A 20,642-nucleotide genomic window follows, 5' to 3' on the forward strand; every position below is an offset into this window, starting at 1 on the left:
TGTGGGACCCGCTAGTGTGGGACCCGTTTGTGTGGGACCCGCTGATGTGGGACCCGCTGGTGTGGGACCCGTTTGTGTGGGACCCGGTGATGTGGGACCCGCTTGTGTGGGACCCGCTGATGTGGGACCCGCTTGTGCGGAACCCACAAAGTGGGACTCACCACTAGCATGACTTAACTTTCTCTACCATTTCCACTAACTTCATTTTTCCCTTTAAAATAACACCATTATCTCCATTACCATTATATATTCCATTATTCCCACCACCATTCCCACCATTACCATTATATATTCCATTATCCCCACCACCATTCCCACCATTACCATTATATATTCCATTATCCCCACCACCATTCCCACCATTACCATTATATATTCCATTATCCCCACTACCATTCCCACCATTACCATTATATATTCCATTATTCCCACCACCATTCCCACCATTACCATTATATATTCCATTATTCTCCACCACACCCACCATTCTCATTATTTATTTTCACCTCTCCACTAAGTTTTTCACTATATAAAGAGAGGTGATGAGAAGAAAAAAAGAGGAGGAGAAAAAAAAGGAGAGAAGGGGAGAAAGAAAATAAGGAGGAGAGAAGGAGAAAAAAAAAAAGAGAAGGGGAGAAAGAAAATAAGAGAGGGAGTGAAAATAAGAGAGAGAGAGAGGAAAAAAGAAAAAAACAAGGAAGAAAGCGGAAGCGATCGCACATAGCGGGATTTTTGAGTCTTTTTTCGGCTTTTGGATTCGGCGAGGAACTCATCACAGGTAGGTACACTGTTTTCAGAATTTTTTAGAATTATTTGGTATATTTTCGGATTTTTGCATGATTTTTAACGAAGAAAACTAAAAGATATACTAAACAGATTCCAAAAATAATGAAATTTCGTGCGAAAATAATATGATAATGATACATTCTACCATGAATTTGTGAGAATTGTTGGATTTTGTTTGGTATATTATTTTATGCATTCTTTGAAAATTATCAGATTTTGGGAGAATTGTTACTGATGTCAAATCACAGATACAATTCTCCAAATTTTTACAGTAGTCTTAAATTCTATACTTATTGCTTCTGTAAAATTTTCAAGTGATTTTGATCTTGTTTCATATGAGCTGTAGTGTTAATTCATAATCTGGTTCAAAATTTGAAAAATCCGAAACTGATAGTAAATAGTTTTCTAAATTCATGGAAATCTCACAGCATGCTATTTTCACTTATATCTTACTACTGTAGAAATTTCATGGAATTTAAATTTCTATTTCTAGTAGTTTCTGTGTTATGCTTGCAATCTGGTCAATTAATTTTTAAATCCAAATTAAATATGAGTTTAATGTAATAATCTGTAAAAATATTCCAGTAAGTTACATCTCATCATATCTTGTTGCTGGAGAATTTTCAACTCATTTCGAGTTCGTTTGCAACAACTTCACTTGTAAAATCACTCATATGATTAAAATTGATAAAATTCATTGAAAATCCGAAATTAATTGAAAATCATCTTAAAATCTCTAAAGGACCTTAAATTCTGTCACATCTTAATTCCTTAAGATGGTCTGCTTTGCCTCATTTGTAGAATCCTCTCTGAGGTTGCACCTCAATTTGTGCCTCTGTTAATTAGAGACCAATTTGGTCAATTAGTTGTCTTAGCCTTGCTTCCCCCTTGCAAGGGCAATGATAAGGTTACTTGGAGCCCATCTTTGTGTGTGTTTGGGAGACCCGCCAGGTCTCATTCTCTCGTTAGTCCTCTTTGTGCGCCGTTTGGTTTTGGGAGAACACCCTACTCGGCTTGGCTTCATACCCCTACCCTTATGGGTATTGGGTTGCACATTTGTTGCACCCTAGGGCTAGGTAGCTGTCCGGCCCGGCTTGGTGTTTTACCTCTGCCAAATGTGCAAATTCGTGTTTCCTTTTCTTTTAGAGAGTCTTTGACTCATCTATCCTTTAGTTGGTGTTATTGGAGTCTTTGACTCATGTTTCCATTTCTTTTAGAGAGTCTTTGACTCATTCGTTCTTTTGTTGTATTACTAGGAAGTCTTTGACTCATTGGTTCTTCTGTTGGCGTTATTTGGGAGTCTTTGACTCATTCCTCCTCTAAGTTGTAGTATTAGAGAGTCTCTGACTCATTTGTTCCCCTCTTTAGTGTTGTTAGTTCGGAGTTTCTCCTTTAGAGTTGTTGATTACTTCGCTTTTGATTAGAGGCTAACTCAGTCTTATTAGAGCTTTGCTTGCTTGGGATCTTAGATCGTTTTCTCTCTTCTTGGGACGCTATCTTTCTTGTTGTGGTTTGTCTCTTTGAGACGCTAATTGCTTATTCGGGGTTTCCCCTTTTGCTTTAGGGCTTTGCCCTAGTTTGTGGTATTACTTGCGTGTTCCCTTTAAGATTAAAAATATTTTAAGGTCCTGAGCATTGGAAAAGCTTTAAAATCCAAAAACATTAGAAATTTAAAACTCAAAAAACATTTGAAAACATCAAAAACCTTAAAAAAATCTAAAGTGTTGAGTGTTTCTTTTAGAAGCGTAGTTTGAGAGTTCGTTTCGAACTACGTTGGCTTGATCCTCTTCCGAGGTACGTAGTGCAGCTTGGGATTTACATCCCAAGTCCAGCCAAACCTTTTTTGTAAATAAACGTTTTAAACCTTCTTCAAAAACCTTTAAAATATAGTTTTCAAAAGACCTTCCTCTAGAGTTAGGAGTTTCTCCTCGATAGAGAATTTTAGAGTTAGGGTTTTTCTTTTGATAGGTTGTTTGATTGATTGTTTGCTGTGTGCTTGTTTTAGAGTTAGAGGTCTGTCCTAGAGTTATAGGAGCGCCTCCGTCCGGTCAGTCGGCGATCCACAGCGCCGAGTGATGACTAGAGTAGGATACGCTAGTCCACCCTTGGTTTTCCTTAGGAAATACAGCCTAGTCACACATAGGTTGTAAGAACCACCTGCATTAGCTTAGGGCTAATCTGCATTTAGTTAGGGCATATAGGGTGTCATAAAATCCACAATTCATTGAAATTTAAATAATCGTACAAGAAACTTTAATAACCGGTTCGGTCTTTTAGATCGAGTCTAGGATAGAAGTCTAGGTGTCTTAGGCATCCTAGCTTAGAATAGGCGCGAAGAACTACGTTGCCTTGATTCTCGTGGAGGCGGGGATACGTAGGCTTCTTTGGATGAATACCAGATCATCTGAGGACTCGGGCTAATCACTTTTAAAACTGTTGAAACAATCAAATCACTTAGGATTTTCCATGAAATTAGAATTTTAGGAGAACTTTCACTTAGATTGAATCCAAACCAATTAAGAAATCAAGATACACATTTAGGATTCACATTGAAATTAGATCATAGGATGCATGTCACATAGATAGCACATTAACAGAGAGTTGAATGAGCCATTTAAAATGAATTTAAAAGAGTTAACTTTTGGAATTGAAGACCGATTATCGGGCAGGAATGGTGCATGTGGTGGATAAATCCCCATACCTTCCATTCTTGTAACCAGGTAGCGAGTCTAGATTTCTGGTTAATTATGGGTCCTAGATCCCACATCTAGGTGGCGACTCTGTCAGTCTCTTTTGTGTGGAATTCGGATTGCCTTAGTGATCCCAAGTTCACATAAAAGATGAATTAAAATTAATAATAAAAGGCACACGCCAATCGCGTGGGTACGAGAGACCAAGAGAGATAGTGCGTGGCGGCTCGCGCGCCACCACCCCTCTCGCGGGATCGGGTACCACAGACTGGCGACTCTGCTGGGGATCACCTAACTTCATTAAAATTTCAAAAGATAACTCATTTGAATCTATTTCAACTGGCTCATGAAAACTCTATCTCTTTTATACTTGTTAGATTAGTTTGTATGCTTTATTTTCTCATCACATTTACTCAAACTTAATCTAACAAAACCTGAAGGCATCATAGATTGCGCGAACTTATTGCACACACTTACATCACTTTCATCTAAACCCCTGCATCGCACATGCACACACGTCCTATTTTAGGAACCCGGAGTGTTATCTAGCATGGTTGACTGGGATTTCATCACCTGGTGCCTCTGTGCTAGAGAAGCATTCCACCCTTAGCCTAGTACCTTTATGGTACGTAAACGGATCTCTTGTTCACGTACTGATACGCCGGACACTGGTACAGTATATCGAACATGGATTCGCGCTAAGGGAACTCTTGGCCTTACCCCTAGATTAACCCACACATGCATGTAGTATACGAACACATGTGCATCACGTGTGTGAGCCTAGTTTAGGATATCCTACCCATTTGTGTCTAGATTAGGCCGTAGTTCATCTTCCAATGGCTACGATCGGTCATAGGTACACAAACAAAGTCATGAGTCAAGATCCTCTCTCCACTCCGCTAGACTAGGGTTAAGGTTGATGCCTTCAGGTAACACTGATAAAATGTACGAAGATTAAAAAACTTTTCCTTTGGGGTTAGGATGTAAATCCCATTCATTTCCAAAGATCTCATAGGATTAGTCATTCATGATCCATCTGTTGAAAGCAATCTTATGCTATCTCATCTCATCTTGATCTCATCTTGTTGTTGATATCCATCATTCAGATTTTAGATCTGGTCCTTGACCCGACTTTTGTCATTCTTATGGCCATGGTCTATTATCTGAGCCATTGATTGATCCATGTTTATCATATATCTTTTACCCCTGGATCATATCGAAATCATTGATGAAAAAGTTTGATCTCACCTGTATTCTTTGAGTGCATGATCGTTGCTGAGATCGAAACTTATTTTGATTAGGGATGTTTATCGTTCCTGACTCTTTCATTCCCAAAAGAAGAACGGTTATACCCAAAGAACACCTTAAGGAATAGATTGAGGATTCTTTCCAAATTAACATACCCGTTGATGTATTTCAAGATTACTCTTTTCTCTATTTGTTCAGAATCTTTATCTCATGATTATTGATCTAGTATGTTAACTTCCAATCAGGATTCTGAAAGATAGCAACCATCGCTTCAAAAAAGGGCACCCAAGCTAAACCTACCTGGTCTAGACCTACCTCAATATCTAGACTTGTTCGTCACTTTGATCCCACTGTGTCACCAACAGCACCTTTACCATCTTCACCAGAGTTGTCAGGTTCTTTTGAAGTCAACCAAATGGCTAATGATCCAGTGGACCCCATGATAACTATACAGGAAATGTTGAGAAATATGTGTCGAGATATAGCAGGGTTGAAAGATGAGGTGACTCATCTAAAAGACCAGAGTACTCAAAAGGTCTCTACTTCTAAAGATCCCGCCATTCAGCCTCCTCCGGCCACATCTCCTAACCTCACCAGACCAGTCATCTCTCCCGTAGAGATCGATCTAGAAGATGAGCAATATGCTGGGGAATACTTTGTCCCTCCGGTTAACAAGGAGAATGAGTTGTTCGATAAGTATGAGAAGATGGCTCGTGACATTGAGAGCATGAAGGTTCAAGCGTCCAAGGGATTCGATATTTCTGAATTTCTGATGTCCCCTAATGCCATATTCCCGCCTAAGTTCAAGGCACCAGACTATGACAAATATGATGGAACTGGGTGTCCGAGAAACCACGTCAGATGGTTCATCACTCTTTCCCAGCAGCATGGCTTAAGTCGAGAGCAGATGGCTCATTTGTTTCCTATGTCTCTTATAGGGGTAGCCAAAAGATGGTTTTTGAGGTTGAAACCAGAAGAGATTAGGACATTAGAAGAAATCTCTAACCGATTCGTAGAACAATTCTCCATGGAGGAAGGGATCGAGGTCACTAAAAGAGATCTGAAGCTGTTGAAGCAGAATCCTCAGGAGACATTCACATCTTTCATTAGGCGCTGGAGGCGCAAGTCTGCCCAACTGAGCCATAGAATGTCAGAGGAAGACCAGATAAAGTTGGTCCTCAAGAGCTTGTCCCCGCAGTACTTTCACTTCATGGCGCCGCAGCACTATCAGAATTTCGATCATTTGATTAAGACCGGCACCCAGATCGAGGATGCTATTGCTAAGGGCCTCCGAGCCAAAACGCTATCTGATGTCCGAGAGGGGAAGAGGCCTATGATCCAACCGAAGGAAGTACAAGCAGTCAGTTATACCAGACCAGTGGCCAAGCCTGTTGATGAAGTTGTTAGACCAATGGTGACGAAGCAGTTCAGGCAGTTTGACCCATTACCATTTCCACTGCCCATGATACTTAAGAAGTTGATCAGAGACAAGAAGATCAGACTTCCGGATGTCAAACCTGTACCTAATCCGCTGCCCGGAAACTGGAGAAGGGATCAATACTGTGAATATCACAGGGGCCCGGGACACATGACTGAGAACTGTTTGGCCTTGAAGCACGCGATTCAGAACATGATCGATAAAGATGAGCTTGCAGTTGAAAGGCCGAATATCACTCAGAATCCTCTCCCCAACCACCGTGCTGTTGCTCCTCCCACTACAAACGCTATCTTTGTAGATGAGCCCATCCTTGATCCCTCTGCTCTCATTTGCGCTATTACATCTGATAAAACATATGTTTTGAAGTTTGACGATGAAGAGCTCAGAGAATTCAGAGAAAAAGAACCTTATGTGCTGTCGTTTGACGATGCTGAACTCGCTGAGTCATCTTCAGCCCAGTCATATGCGCTTCAGAATGTTGGTCTGGAAGAAGCAAAGGAAGCCACCTATGTTCTAAGGATGGAGGACTTTGAAGAGGATGTAAGTAATGCACCTTATGTTTTCAGAACGGACGAAGACGAACTGCTGTTGCTGGATGATCAGTGTAACGAGATGCGTCACATGACCCGAGGTGGGCGAGTGTTCAAACCACCAGAATTGAGTGTAGAAAACCCGGCAGGGGTTGCAAGAAACTCAGAAAATCAGAGGCAGAATAAAGTGAGCGCAGACGAAGAAGATGAGAGCCTGTTAAAGCAGCTGAAAAAGACTCAGGCTAATATCTCGGTATGGGGTTTACTAATGGCCTCATCGAAGCACAGAAAGCTAGTCCTTCAAGAGCTTAATGCAGCACAAGTTTCTGTTAATACCTCACCTGACGAGCTTGTCAGTCTCGTAGCCATGGCCAGAGCTGCGAAAACATTGTCATTCGCTGATGACGATTTACCTCCTGAGGGCCGAGACCATACTAAGCCTCTTAAAATCACAGTCTTCTGTAACAAGAAGAAGGTGCCAGAGGTGTTGGTTGACAACGGCTCTGCACTGAATGTTTGCCCATTAAGCACCGCAGCAACCCTAGGGTTCAGTCCTGAGAATTTTATTCCATCCGAGCAGGGTATTCTAGCATATGATGGCACTCGCCGAGATGTAATCGGGACTTTGGTCACTGAGATACAGATTGGCGGAGAAGACTTTGAGGTAGAATTTCAAGTCTTAGATATTAAGGCTTCATTCTTACTGTTGCTTGGCCGTCCTTGGATGCACAAGGTCGGGGTTGTTCCGTCTACTCTCCACCAAAAACTGAAGTTCATTCGCAGGAACAGAGTGATAACGGTAAAGGGGGATCCTGATCTCGAGATAGGGCAGATCACTCCGAACATAATTGGGGAAAGATCCGAAGATGTCAATTTGACGGGGTTTTCACTAGAGGTAACTACGATCACTTTCAAAGAGGCTTTGAATGAGGAAATTTGTTTCCTGACCAGTACGAATTCGAATGTCATCAGAATGATTCGCCGACAGGGCTATATGCCAGGCGCCGGGTTAGGCAAATATCATCAGGGTTTGACCGAGTTTCCTGTGTTCAAAACATTCAATGGTTTGTTCGGACTGGGTTACAAGCCTACAAAGAAGGAAATTGTAGAGATGAAGCAGTTGATGCTGAAATGGGCAGAAAACCGTCGTCGGGGCTTGGGGCTACCAATGGCACCCATTGATTTGAAAATGAACGGCCGATTCCGAAAAGAAGGCGCAGCCTTTCCTTTCTGTGGCTTTGCAGAGTTTTGGTTGGATGAGAGCACAGGGCAGATGCTTCCGGGGTTTGAGATTTTCTTCGATCTTGAGCTAGAAGATGAGCCAGTGGATATGCAGATTGTAGAGACAGAGTCTGAGGCTGATTGGACAGAGCACATAGAGCCGAGTCTTCTGAATTCACTTTTCCAAGAAGGGTCACACACTGTGGCCGTGATTGGCAGGAGCCCGCTAATACTAGACCCAACTCGTCTTATCACCCCGGCTGAGGAACCTCTGACTAACTGGACTTCTCAAGTCCTACCCCAGGTTATTTTCCAGTACAATCGAATCCCTTCAGAAGAGTCAGTCGTTCGTAAGTATGTGTCAGTCTCCGAGTTTGATTCAGAGTCTATTTCTTCTAATAAGTCTTTTGATGCAGGTACCATAGAAGACTATTCTCCTAAGGTCGGTGGCGGTTCTTCTTTTTCTGGCAAGATTGAGTTGAAGATTGTTCTCAATAAAGCACCTGATGCTGTTTCCTCATGTAGTTCTGAGTCAGTTGACGCAGGTGTCAACATTTCCATCGAGTCTGTAAAAATGAGTCCAAAGTTCATTGTACCCCCCGATGAGGGTAATTCGTCTGTTGATGTATATGATTCAAATTTCAATGAAATGAAGGATTCTTCTTTTGAGTACATTCCTGTCTCTATTTCATCTGCTGAATCTGCTCTAAAATCTGATAATCTTAATAATAACAATCAAGACTCCCCCTCTGATGAGGATGCCGACGAAACTCCCCCTGAAATCAGACATATGATCCAACAGGAGGAGAGTCGCCGAGCAAAACCACTTGATGAGGAAGTTGAAACTGTGAACATTGGTGATGAAACCTCAATTCAGGAAATAAAGATTGGCAAAACTTTATCTCCTGAAGAACGCGAGGAATTGATCACCCTGCTTAAAGAGTTCAAAGAAGTTTTTGCTTGGTCTTACGATGATATGCCAGGATTAAGTGAGGAAATCGTCCAGCACAGATTACCCTTAATCCTTGGTGCTAAGCCAAAGAAGCAAAAACTCCGAAAGCTCAAAACAGAATGGGAGTTGAAAGTCTATGAAGAAGTGAAGAAATTGTTAGAAGTAAAATTCATCCAGGTGGTGGAATATCCTGAATGGCTCGCTAACATAGTACCGGTGCCCAAAAAGGACGGGAAAGTCAGAATGTGTGTTGATTTTAGAGATTTAAACAAAGCAAGTCCTAAAGATGACTTTCCTCTTCCAAGCATTGATCTCCTGGTGGATAACACTGCTGGGCATGCTCTTTTATCCTTTATGGACGGATTCTCTGGGTACAATCAGATTAAAATGGCACCTGAAGACATGTTGAAGACAGCGTTCATCACTCAGTGGGGTACATATTGCTACAGAGTGATGCCGTTTGGCTTGAAAAATGCTGGTGCTACATATCAAAGAGCCGCCACGACTCTTCTTCATGATATGATTCACAAAGAGGTTGAAGTTTACGTTGATGACATGATCGTAAAGGGGAAGACTCGGCCTGAGCACACTGTTGCCCTAAGAAAGTTTTTTGAACGGATCAGGAAGTATCAGCTTCGTCTGAACCCGAGTAAATGTGTATTTGGCGTTACGTCAGGGAAACTCTTGGGGTTTATGGTCAGCGAAAGAGGGATCGAAGTGGACCCGCAGAAGATCAAGGCGATTCAAGAAATGCAGCCGCCGAAGACAGAAAGGCAGATCAGAGGTTTCCTTGGCAAAGTTCAGTATCTGAGACGGTTCATAGCACATCTGACGATGACATGTGAACCCATTTTCAAGCTTCTGAAGAAGAATTCCTCGAAGAAGTGGAATGAAGAGTGTCAGGAGGCTTTTGAAAAGGTTAAGCAATGCCTATCCTTGCCCCCTGTTCTTTCACCAGTTATTCCAGGCCAGCCGTTGCTGTTGTACTTATCTATCACGGATACAGCGATGGGTTGCATGCTTGCTCAGCAGGATCTTGAGTCTAAGAAAGAAAGACCCATTTACTACATCAGCAAGAAGATGCTAGAGTATGAATTAAAATACACTGTTTTGGAGAAGACTTGTCTCGCATTAGTTTGGGCAACCCAGAGGCTTAGACATTATTTGCTTTCAAACAAGGTTCTTCTGCTTTCACGAATGGACCCTCTAAAGTACTTGTTTGAGAAACCTGCCCTTACAGGAAGGACTGCAAGGTGGTTATTGTTATTGTCTGAGTTCGACATCAGTTATGTCACTCAGAAATCAGTTAAGGGGCGGGTTATAGCTGAACAATTGGCCGATGCTCCAGTTGAGGAGAATGCTGTTCTAAGAGCCGAATTCCCTGATGAAGAAATTATGGATATCGAAGAAGAAGAGGTTCTCAGTACCAAGTGGTTAATGTACTTTGATGGAGCCGTAAACAGTCGTGGGCAAGGAGTAGGTGCAGTCTTGGTCTCTCCGAAGAAAGAATACATTCCTATCTCCATCAAGTTGCAGTTCGAGTGCACCAACAACATGGCAGAGTACGAAGCCTGTATTGCCGGACTTGAAGCAGCCTTAGCATTGCAGATTCAAGATATTGATGTGTTCGGGGATTCCATCCTGATCATTTACCAGATTAATGGGCAATGGAAAACTCGAGAAGATAGATTGATCCCTTATAATATGTATTTGGAATCTCTAGTCCAAAAATTCAAGAGCGTCACATTTACTCACTTATCAAGGACCAGAAATCATTTTGCTGATGCTTTGGCCACTTTGGCCTCGATGTTAGATATCTCCGCTACAATGGAAGTTCAACCGTTAGCCATCAGACTGCAATGGGCCCCTGCGCACGTAAATGCTATAGAGATTTCAGCTAGATGTCCAGATGGGAAGCCTTGGTACACAGATATCAGAAACCTCATTTCAGGCAAGGGTCATCCTCCGGAAGCTTCAAGCAAGGAAAGGAAAACTCTCCAGAAGTTATCTGCGAATTTCATCATTTGCGGTGAAGAGCTATATAGAAGGTCATTTGATGGCATACAACTCCTTTGTGTTGATGAAGATAAAGCTGCAGAACTTATTGAGCAGACTCATGAGGGTGTTTGTGGACCTCATATGAACGGGAAGATGCTATCTAGAAAGATCCTTAGACTTGGATTCTATTGGCCTACAATGGAAACAGACTGCTTCGCATTTGTAAAAAAATGCCATAAGTGTCAAGTCTATGCGAATCTTATTCATGTTCCTCCTTCGGAGTTGCACTCCCTGACTTCGCCGTGGCCGTTTTCGGTATGGGGAATAGACATCATTGGGAAGATTTATCCGAGATCCTCGAGCGGACATGAGTACATTCTGGTGGCTATTGATTATTTCACAAAGTGGATAGAGGCTGCATCTTATGCTTCCATCACTTCGAACACAGTTGCGAAGTTCATCCGTACCAATATAATTTGCAGATACGGAGTACCTCACGAGTTGATTTCAGATAATGGATCACATTTCAAGAAAGAGGTGTTACACCTGTGTGAAGAGTTCAAGATAAGGCATCACAAGTCGTCTCCTTACAGGCCGCAGACGAATGGGGCCGTTGAAGCAGCAAATAAGAACATCAAAGTCATTATCAGTAAGATGACTGAGACATATAAGGACTGGTCGAACAAACTTCCTTATGCCTTATGGGCTTATAGAACATCGATCAGGTCTTCAACAGGCGTGACTCCGTATTCTTTGGTGTACGGAATGGAGGCTGTTCTCCCTGTTGAGTTAAGAATCCCCTCTTTGAGAGTGATGGTGGAGGCCGATCTGCCAGAGTCAGAATGGGCGAAGGCCAGACACAATGAGCTACAGATGATAGATGAGAAGAGGCTGAGAGCCTTGTATCATATCCAGGGATATCAGAGACGGATTGAGAGAGCTTTCAATAAGAAGGTTCGTGTCCGAGATTTGAAGCCTGGAGATCTTGTATTGAAGTCCTATAGGGCGCCGGTATTTGACCCAAGAGGAAAGTTCAGGCCAAACTGGTCTGGTCCTTACATTGTTGATGAAGTCCTGCCTGGAAAAGCTGTAAGACTCCTCAATGAAAATGGAGAAAAATTAAATGAACCTACAAACCTGGATCAATTAAAGAAATATCATGCTTAAGTACACCGGGGGGCCATCCTTGGACGATTCGAGCTTCAAGCCAATGTCCCAAATGTTTCAAACTGTTTGCAAACCCTTTGGGCCCTAAAAAAAAAATGAATGATGAAACCCCTTTATGCTAAAAGAGCCTTTGAGCCGAAAGCAAAATCAAAGTTTCTCCGTCAAACTTAAAACTAGGGGCATCTTTTATGACTTTCGTCATAAAAGATTTTACACCTGAACTACGCGTGACCTGATTCCCAATTTCTTTGGGGATACGTAGGCAGTCTGGATGATCCAGATTCGGTCCAATTATATGCAGACATATCAAAGCCTTGTTTACACCTAGACCTACCCGAAAGTCCTTCTGGTGTACTCAGGCCCAGGTTTGTAGAGAAACAGAAAGAAAGAAAAATGATGGAGTCTTAGACCCGCCAGACTGAAAACCCGCAAGGGCGGTCTAGGCAAAAGTTAGGGTCATTCACCCGCTAAGCTGAAAACCCGAAAGGGCGGCTCAGGCAAAAATCAGGGTGCTGAGCCTGCTGGATGGAAAATCTGCAAGGGCAGACAGTCCAGGCAAAAATTAAGGCATGCGGTCCGCCGAATCGAAAACCTGAAAGGGCGATTTGGTCATGGCAGTGACTTCATGAGGAGATGGCAGGGCTTTAAAAAGCCAGCCAAGCTTTCAGTTTTCTTTGGCACATTCTCAAAGCCTGAGTAAGCGCCATTAAGACTTCTTTTGATACTCTTTGAGTTAGGGGAGATTGAAACCGAGCAATCGAAAGGGGTAGTAACCATGTCGGAAATCCTGAAAAGAGGAATGAAACGCCTTTGAACATGATATTCAAAAGCTTCTAAGAATGGTTGACTTTTACCATTTTAAAAAAACATTTATCAGACTAAGAAGCAGATTTCAGTCTCTCTCGGTGTTCGAGTCATGTGTCCGTCAATGCCCTCGTTTGATGTTCGTCAAAGTCTCTCCTTTGTCGGGTCGAGGCCAGTTTTTCGGAGTCCTGTTTAGTTAAAATTCCTCCCCAAGCCGGGGTGGCAAAAAAAAAAGAAAAGAAAAGAAAAGAAGGGAAAGCAGAACTCTTAGAGAAGCAGAGAATTTATGGCCCCTGTGAACAAGTGCAAAGCAGAGCAATTCAGAGGTTGATAGGCTTTCAGCCCAATTCCAGCATTAGCAGATGGTAGTGATGAAGCAGGATTTTGAGCAGAACCATGTTCTTGTATTTTTAAGAGCCTTATAAGCCCAAGTGTTCATCAGAAAAGTTTGTAACCCCAAGTGTACATTAATGAAAGCCTTTGGCCCATTTTTCTTGTGTTGCTCTCCAAATGAATTTTGTTATGGAAGTAATCATACTAGGGGCATCTTTTATGACTCACGTCATAAAAGATGTCAAATACACATTGATATTTGAAATGGACATTCTCCTCAAATAGAGACTAGAGAGTTTGAACACGCTCTTTTTGTTCAAGCTCTCCTGTCGAGTATTTGGCTCGTGTTGCTTTGGTAAAGCTTCAATCTCTAAAAATAAAAAATAAAATAAAAATAATAAAAAAAATAATAATAATAAGAATGACTCTTTGAGTGTGACATTTGGGACTTTTTAAGTGTCCGCAGTGTGTCCCTACCTAACAAGTTGGGAGTCAGGCATACCTGCGAGGGGGTTTGTATGGATCTGTGTTGCATGACGGGCATACAAATCTGGATTTATATGGAATCGTGTTACACCACGGGCATATAAATCTGGGGTCTTATGAGATAATTTAGCAATTCCTTTGTTGATGTGAGACTCTTTGAGTAGTTAAGACCCTTCGAGTGTTACAGACTCTTCGGGTAGTTGAGACTCTTTGAGTATAAATGTTTTGTGTTGATTTGAGACTCTTTGAGTAGTTGAGACCCTTCGAGTGTTGCAGACTCTTCGGGTAATTGAGGCTCTTTGAGTATAAATGTGTTTTGTGTTGATTTGAGACTCTTTGAGTAGTTGAGACCCTTCGAGTGTTGCAGACTCTTCGGGTAGTTGAGGCTCTTTGAGTATAAATGTGTTTTGTGTTGATTTGAGACTCTTTGAGTAGTTGAGACCCTTCGAGTGTTGCAGACTCTTCGAGTAGTTGAGACTCTTTGAGTATAAATGTTTTGTGTTGATTTGAGACTCTTTGAGTAGTTGAGACCCTTCGAGTGTTACAGACTCTTCGGGTAGTTGAGACTCTTTGAGTATAAATGTTTCGCGTTAATTTGAGACTCTTTGAGTAGTTAAGGCCCTTTGAGTATTACAGACTCTTCGGGTAGTTGAGGCTCTTTGAGTATAAAGATTTCTGTGTGTTTGAAGCTCTCTGAGTGATTGATTTGAGACTCTATGAGTGTTACATACTCTTTGAGTAATTTGATTTGATATTCTTTGAAGGGTTGATTTACGTCTGCATCGATAGTGGTCTGCTTTCTTTGAGGTAATTTCATTGGGTTCGTTTTCTTAAAAGCTTTGTTATAAAAGAGTATGTTTGTGTTTGCTTTAATAGAGTCTTTGCGTATTGATTTAAATAGTTGAGTTGTGAGTATTAGAGAGAAGCCATCTCACTGAGATGTCGTGATTGCCGAGTTATGGGTCGGTGAGAGGTTATCTCCCATTTGCTTGTTGTTTATGAGTCTCTTAATGTTACTTTGTTGTGTGCCCTTGTGAATACCATCCTTAGAACCCGAAAACCCAAAAAATTGCTTTGCTTTCGGGTCAGCCAAAATGTGTCGTCTGTTCAGCTTTGCCATTCGCGTGTTACACAGGCTTTGCCAAAGAGGGGCATCTGTAGACACCCCATTTTGACCGGACCCAAGTTCGCTATGCTTGGGCGTGTAGACACCCCATTTTGCTCTGCCTTAAGAAATTAGGGTTTTTCCATCGGTTTTCCAATGTCCTTCCTTCCCGCGTCCGTTTGTTACATTTCTAAATATTTTTGGTCGTTTCCGTCATGTTTCGTATTTTTCCGTTGAGTATTGAGAAGGGTTATTCATGAGAATCCGAGCAAAAGAGAATGTGGGACCCGCTGGTGTGGGACCCGTTTGTGTGGGACCCGCTAGTGTGGGACCCGTTTGTGTGGGACCCGCTGATGTGGGACCCGCTGGTGTGGGACCCGTTTGTGTGGGACCCGGTGATGTGGGACCCGCTTGTGTGGGACCCGCTGATGTGGGACCCGCTTGTGCGGAACCCACAAAGTGGGACTCACCACTAGCATGACTTAACTTTCTCTACCATTTCCACTAACTTCATTTTTCCCTTTAAAATAACACCATTATCTCCATTACCATTATATATTCCATTATTCCCACCACCATTCCCACCATTACCATTATATATTCCATTATCCCCACCACCATTCCCACCATTACCATTATATATTCCATTATCCCCACCACCATTCCCACCATTACCATTATATATTCCATTATCCCCACTACCATTCCCACCATTACCATTATATATTCCATTATTCCCACCACCATTCCCACCATTACCATTATATATTCCATTATTCTCCACCACACCCACCATTCTCATTATTTATTTTCACCTCTCCACTAAGTTTTTCACTATATAAAGAGAGGTGATGAGAAGAAAAAAAGAGGAGGAGAAAAAAAAGGAGAGAAGGGGAGAAAGAAAATAAGGAGGAGAGAAGGAGAAAAAAAAAAAGAGAAGGGGAGAAAGAAAATAAGAGAGGGAGTGAAAATAAGAGAGAGAGAGAGGAAAAAAGAAAAAAACAAGGAAGAAAGCGGAAGCGATCGCACATAGCGGGATTTTTGAGTCTTTTTTCGGCTTTTGGATTCGGCGAGGAACTCATCACAGGTAGGTACACTGTTTTCAGAGTTTTTTAGAATTATTTGGTATATTTTCGGATTTTTGCATGATTTTTAACGAAGAAAACTAAAAGATATACTAAACAGATTCCAAAAATAATGAAATTTCGTGCGAAAATAATATGATAATGATACATTCTACCATGAATTTGTGAGAATTGTTGGATTTTGTTTGGTATATTATTTTATGCATTCTTTGAAAATTATCAGATTTTGGGAGAATTGTTACTGATGTCAAATCACAGATACAATTCTCCAAATTTTTACAGTAGTCTTAAATTCTATACTTATTGCTTCTGTAAAATTTTCAAGTGATTTTGATCTTGTTTCATATGAGCTGTAGTGTTAATTCATAATCTGGTTCAAAATTTGAAAAATCCGAAACTGATAGTAAATAGTTTTCTAAATTCATGGAAATCTCACAGCATGCTATTTTCACTTATATCTTACTACTGTAGAAATTTCATGGAATTTAAATTTCTATTTCTAGTAGTTTCTGTGTTATGCTTGCAATCTGGTCAATTAATTTTTAAATCCAAATTAAATATGAGTTTAATGTAATAATCTGTAAAAATATTCCAGTAAGTTACATCTCATCATATCTTGTTGCTGGAGAATTTTCAACTCATTTCGAGTTCGTTTGCAACAACTTCACTTGTAAAATCACTCATATGATTAAAATTGATAAAATTCATTGAAAATCCGAAATTAATTGAAAATCATCTTAAAATCTCTAAAGGACCTTAAATTCTGTCACATCTTAATTCCTTAAGATGGTCTGCTTTGCCTCATTTGTAGAATCCTCTCTGAGGTTGCACCTCAATTTGTGCCTCTGTTAATTAGAGACCAATTTGGTCAATTAGTTGTCTTAGCCTTGCTTCCCCCTTGCAAGGGCAATGATAAGGTTACTTGGAGCCCATCTTTGTGTGTGTTTGGGAGACCCGCCAGGTCTCATTCTCTCGTTAGTCCTCTTTGTGCGCCGTTTGGTTTTGGGAGAACACCCTACTCGGCTTGGCTTCATACCCCTACCCTTATGGGTATTGGGTTGCACATTTGTTGCACCCTAGGGCTAGGTAGCTGTCCGGCCCGGCTTGGTGTTTTACCTCTGCCAAATGTGCAAATTCGTGTTTCCTTTTCTTTTAGAGAGTCTTTGACTCATCTATCCTTTAGTTGGTGTTATTGGAGTCTTTGACTCATGTTTCCATTTCTTTTAGAGAGTCTTTGACTCATTCGTTCTTTTGTTGTATTACTAGGAAGTCTTTGACTCATTGGTTCTTCTGTTGGCGTTATTTGGGAGTCTTTGACTCATTCCTCCTCTAAGTTGTAGTATTAGAGAGTCTCTGACTCATTTGTTCCCCTCTTTAGTGTTGTTAGTTCGGAGTTTCTCCTTTAGAGTTGTTGATTACTTCGCTTTTGATTAGAGGCTAACTCAGTCTTATTAGAGCTTTGCTTGCTTGGGATCTTAGATCGTTTTCTCTCTTCTTGGGACGCTATCTTTCTTGTTGTGGTTTGTCTCTTTGAGACGCTAATTGCTTATTCGGGGTTTCCCCTTTTGCTTTAGGGCTTTGCCCTAGTTTGTGGTATTACTTGCGTGTTCCCTTTAAGATTAAAAATATTTTAAGGTCCTGAGCATTGGAAAAGCTTTAAAATCCAAAAACATTAGAAATTTAAAACTCAAAAAACATTTGAAAACATCAAAAACCTTAAAAAAATCTAAAGTGTTGAGTGTTTCTTTTAGAAGCGTAGTTTGAGAGTTCGTTTCGAACTACGTTGGCTTGATCCTCTTCCGAGGTACGTAGTGCAGCTTGGGATTTACATCCCAAGTCCAGCCAAACCTTTTTTGTAAATAAACGTTTTAAACCTTCTTCAAAAACCTTTAAAATATAGTTTTCAAAAGACCTTCCTCTAGAGTTAGGAGTTTCTCCTCGATAGAGAATTTTAGAGTTAGGGTTTTTCTTTTGATAGGTTGTTTGATTGATTGTTTGCTGTGTGCTTGTTTTAGAGTTAGAGGTCTGTCCTAGAGTTATAGGAGCGCCTCCGTCCGGTCAGTCGGCGATCCACAGCGCCGAGTGATGACTAGAGTAGGATACGCTAGTCCACCCTTGGTTTTCCTTAGGAAATACAGCCTAGTCACACATAGGTTGTAAGAACCACCTGCATTAGCTTAGGGCTAATCTGCATTTAGTTAGGGCATATAGGGTGTCATAAAATCCACAATTCATTGAAATTTAAATAATCGTACAAGAAACTTTAATAACCGGTTCGGTCTTTTAGATCGAGTCTATGATAGAAGTCTAGGTGTCTTAGGCATCCTAGCTTAGAATAGGCGCGAAGAACTACGTTGCCTTGATTCTCGTGGAGGCGGGGATACGTAGGCTTCTTTGGATGAATACCAGATCATCTGAGGACTCGGGCTAATCACTTTTAAAACTGTTGAAACAATCAAATCACTTAGGATTTTCCATGAAATTAGAATTTTAGGAGAACTTTCACTTAGATTGAATCCAAACCAATTAAGAAATCAAGATACACATTTAGGATTCACATTGAAATTAGATCATAGGATGCATGTCACATAGATAGCACATTAACAGAGAGTTGAATGAGCCATTTAAAATGAATTTAAAAGAGTTAACTTTTGGAATTGAAGACCGATTATCGGGCAGGAATGGTGCATGTGGTGGATAAATCCCCATACCTTCCATTCTTGTAACCAGGTAGCGAGTCTAGATTTCTGGTTAATTATGGGTCCTAGATCCCACATCTAGGTGGCGACTCTGTCAGTCTCTTTTGTGTGGAATTCGGATTGCCTTAGTGATCCCAAGTTCACATAAAAGATGAATTAAAATTAATAATAAAAGGCACACGCCAATCGCGTGGGTACGAGAGACCAAGAGAGATAGTGCGTGGCGGCTCGCGCGCCACCACCCCTCTCGCGGGATCGGGTACCACATCCGCCTACCTGAAGAAAGACGCTAGCAATTGGTTCAGTCGATTGCGGCCCAACTCCATCGAATCGTTTCACGAACTGGGAAAGGAGTTCGTCGCTTATTTCATCAACAGCCGGCCCCGAAAGAAACCAGCCGACGCTCTCCTAGCTCTGCGACAGGGAAAGGACAAAACTCTGCGGAGATTTATTGGTCGGTTTCGAATGGAACTCCACCAAATTAGTGAACCAAACTTCGATATGGTTCGCGTAGCGCTCCGCCACGCCATCCGAGATAGAGACATGAAAGTCGCGTTAGATGTGAATCCTCCCCGTGATATCCAAGACCTCTTGGCCACGGCGGACAAGTACATCAATAATGAGGAATCATTTGCCATGGAAAGGGAATTGGAAACCACTCGGGGCGCCGAAAAGCGAAAGGACAACTCTAGGACACCATCAAGTCATAAGCAAGCAAGACACAGCGACCGTCAAAACCGTCGCGCACCAAATCCCCAGTTTAATAGGGTCGACTACACCCCCCTGAGCAACACTATTTCGAATATCATGTACGAAATTCGTGGCAAAGAACCCATAAACTGGCCCGAGAAAATGAGAAACTCGGGAAAAGGTAAGGCTTCCAACAAGTACTGTCGTTTTCACCAAGACCATGGACATACCACCGATAATTGGTACCATCTGAAGAATAAAATTGAAAGGCTCGCCGGACTAGGAAAGATCGACCGTCATCTCCAGAATCCCCAAGGAGCCATCAGCGACCCCGATCCGAAGTTCATCGGCCTGACGAATGTCATCACTCACCGAACCACCAAGCAGAAAGCAGTCGACATAGAGCCCTAGATCAAGAGGAGGCACCAAAAGTCATTAGAAATATCGACACCATTTATGGAGGCCCGGCGTCCGGAGGACCAACTGACGAAGGACGCACCCTTTATGCAGGACAAGTGAACTCCCTAGAAAATCCCACAAAGAAGCCAAAGACTGGACCAAGTACCAATGCACCTATCACCTTCACTGAAGCGGATTACGGGACCATAGATCGACATCATGATGATGCCGTAGTAGTTAGGCTTAACATCACCAACTGTAGCATGGGGCGAATCTTGGTAGACACAGGGAGCTCAGTCAATGTCCTCCATCAGAATGCCTTTGTCGAAATGGGCATCAACAATGATAGGCTGGAGCCTGTTAATTGGTCCATCTTCGGATTCTCCGAATGGGAGGTCAAGGTACGTGGAAAAATCAAACTCCCCGTAACATTCGGCACCCATCCGAACCAGCGGACCATCATGCAGACCTTCGTGATAGTTCATGTCCCTTCCTCCTACAATGGGATCATTGGGAGGCCAGCTCTAAATGAACTGGGGCAGTGGTCTCCACTGCCCACTTGAAAATAAAGTTTCCTACCAAGCTCAGTGTCGGAGAGGTTATCGGCGACCAAGAGAAAGCCCACGAGTGCTACCCCATTTTAACCTGACCCAAATCTCCCAAAAATTGAATAAATCCCAAAATCTGAGTCCCGAAACCAAATTTCGAGTCCCAAAGTCAAGTTTCAAGTGCCTGAGGCATATCCCTAAAATTCCCGAAGAACCGAGCATTCAATGCAAAAGAACCTGAAAAATATGCATTTGCAGATCATTGTTGGAACCCTTAGAAGCTTGGATGATCCCCAGAACTCCTGAAAACCCCCGTTTAATCGCCCCAATTCTTTCCCTTTCATTTTTCCTGGAATTTACAAAAATTGCAAAATGCCCTTGAGTTTTTTGTACTGGCATCTCCCTATTTGAGCCCCGGGCTCCAATGTATATCTGCGCAGTCATATTTTGATATTTTCACTAA

General features: G+C 41.9%; 1 protein-coding gene across 1 annotated transcript; it reads left to right on the top strand.

Annotated features, from left to right (window-relative positions):
* Positions 1–638: 638 nt before the first annotated feature.
* On the top strand, positions 639–20,194 carry LOC143878936 (uncharacterized). The gene is made up of 3 exons (XM_077381152.1): positions 639–778; positions 4,970–8,538; positions 19,502–20,194. Exons 2-3 carry the CDS (start codon positions 5,140–5,142, stop codon positions 20,192–20,194), a joined length of 4,092 nt encoding a protein of 1,363 aa, XP_077237267.1. The 5' UTR covers positions 639–778; positions 4,970–5,139.
* Positions 20,195–20,642: the final 448 nt, after the last annotated feature.

This window comes from Tasmannia lanceolata, unplaced genomic scaffold (assembly GCF_043159265.1).
Source record: "Tasmannia lanceolata isolate RefF3 unplaced genomic scaffold, GAP_Taslan_0.1 ptg000006l, whole genome shotgun sequence".
NCBI lineage: Eukaryota > Viridiplantae > Streptophyta > Magnoliopsida > Canellales > Winteraceae > Tasmannia > Tasmannia lanceolata.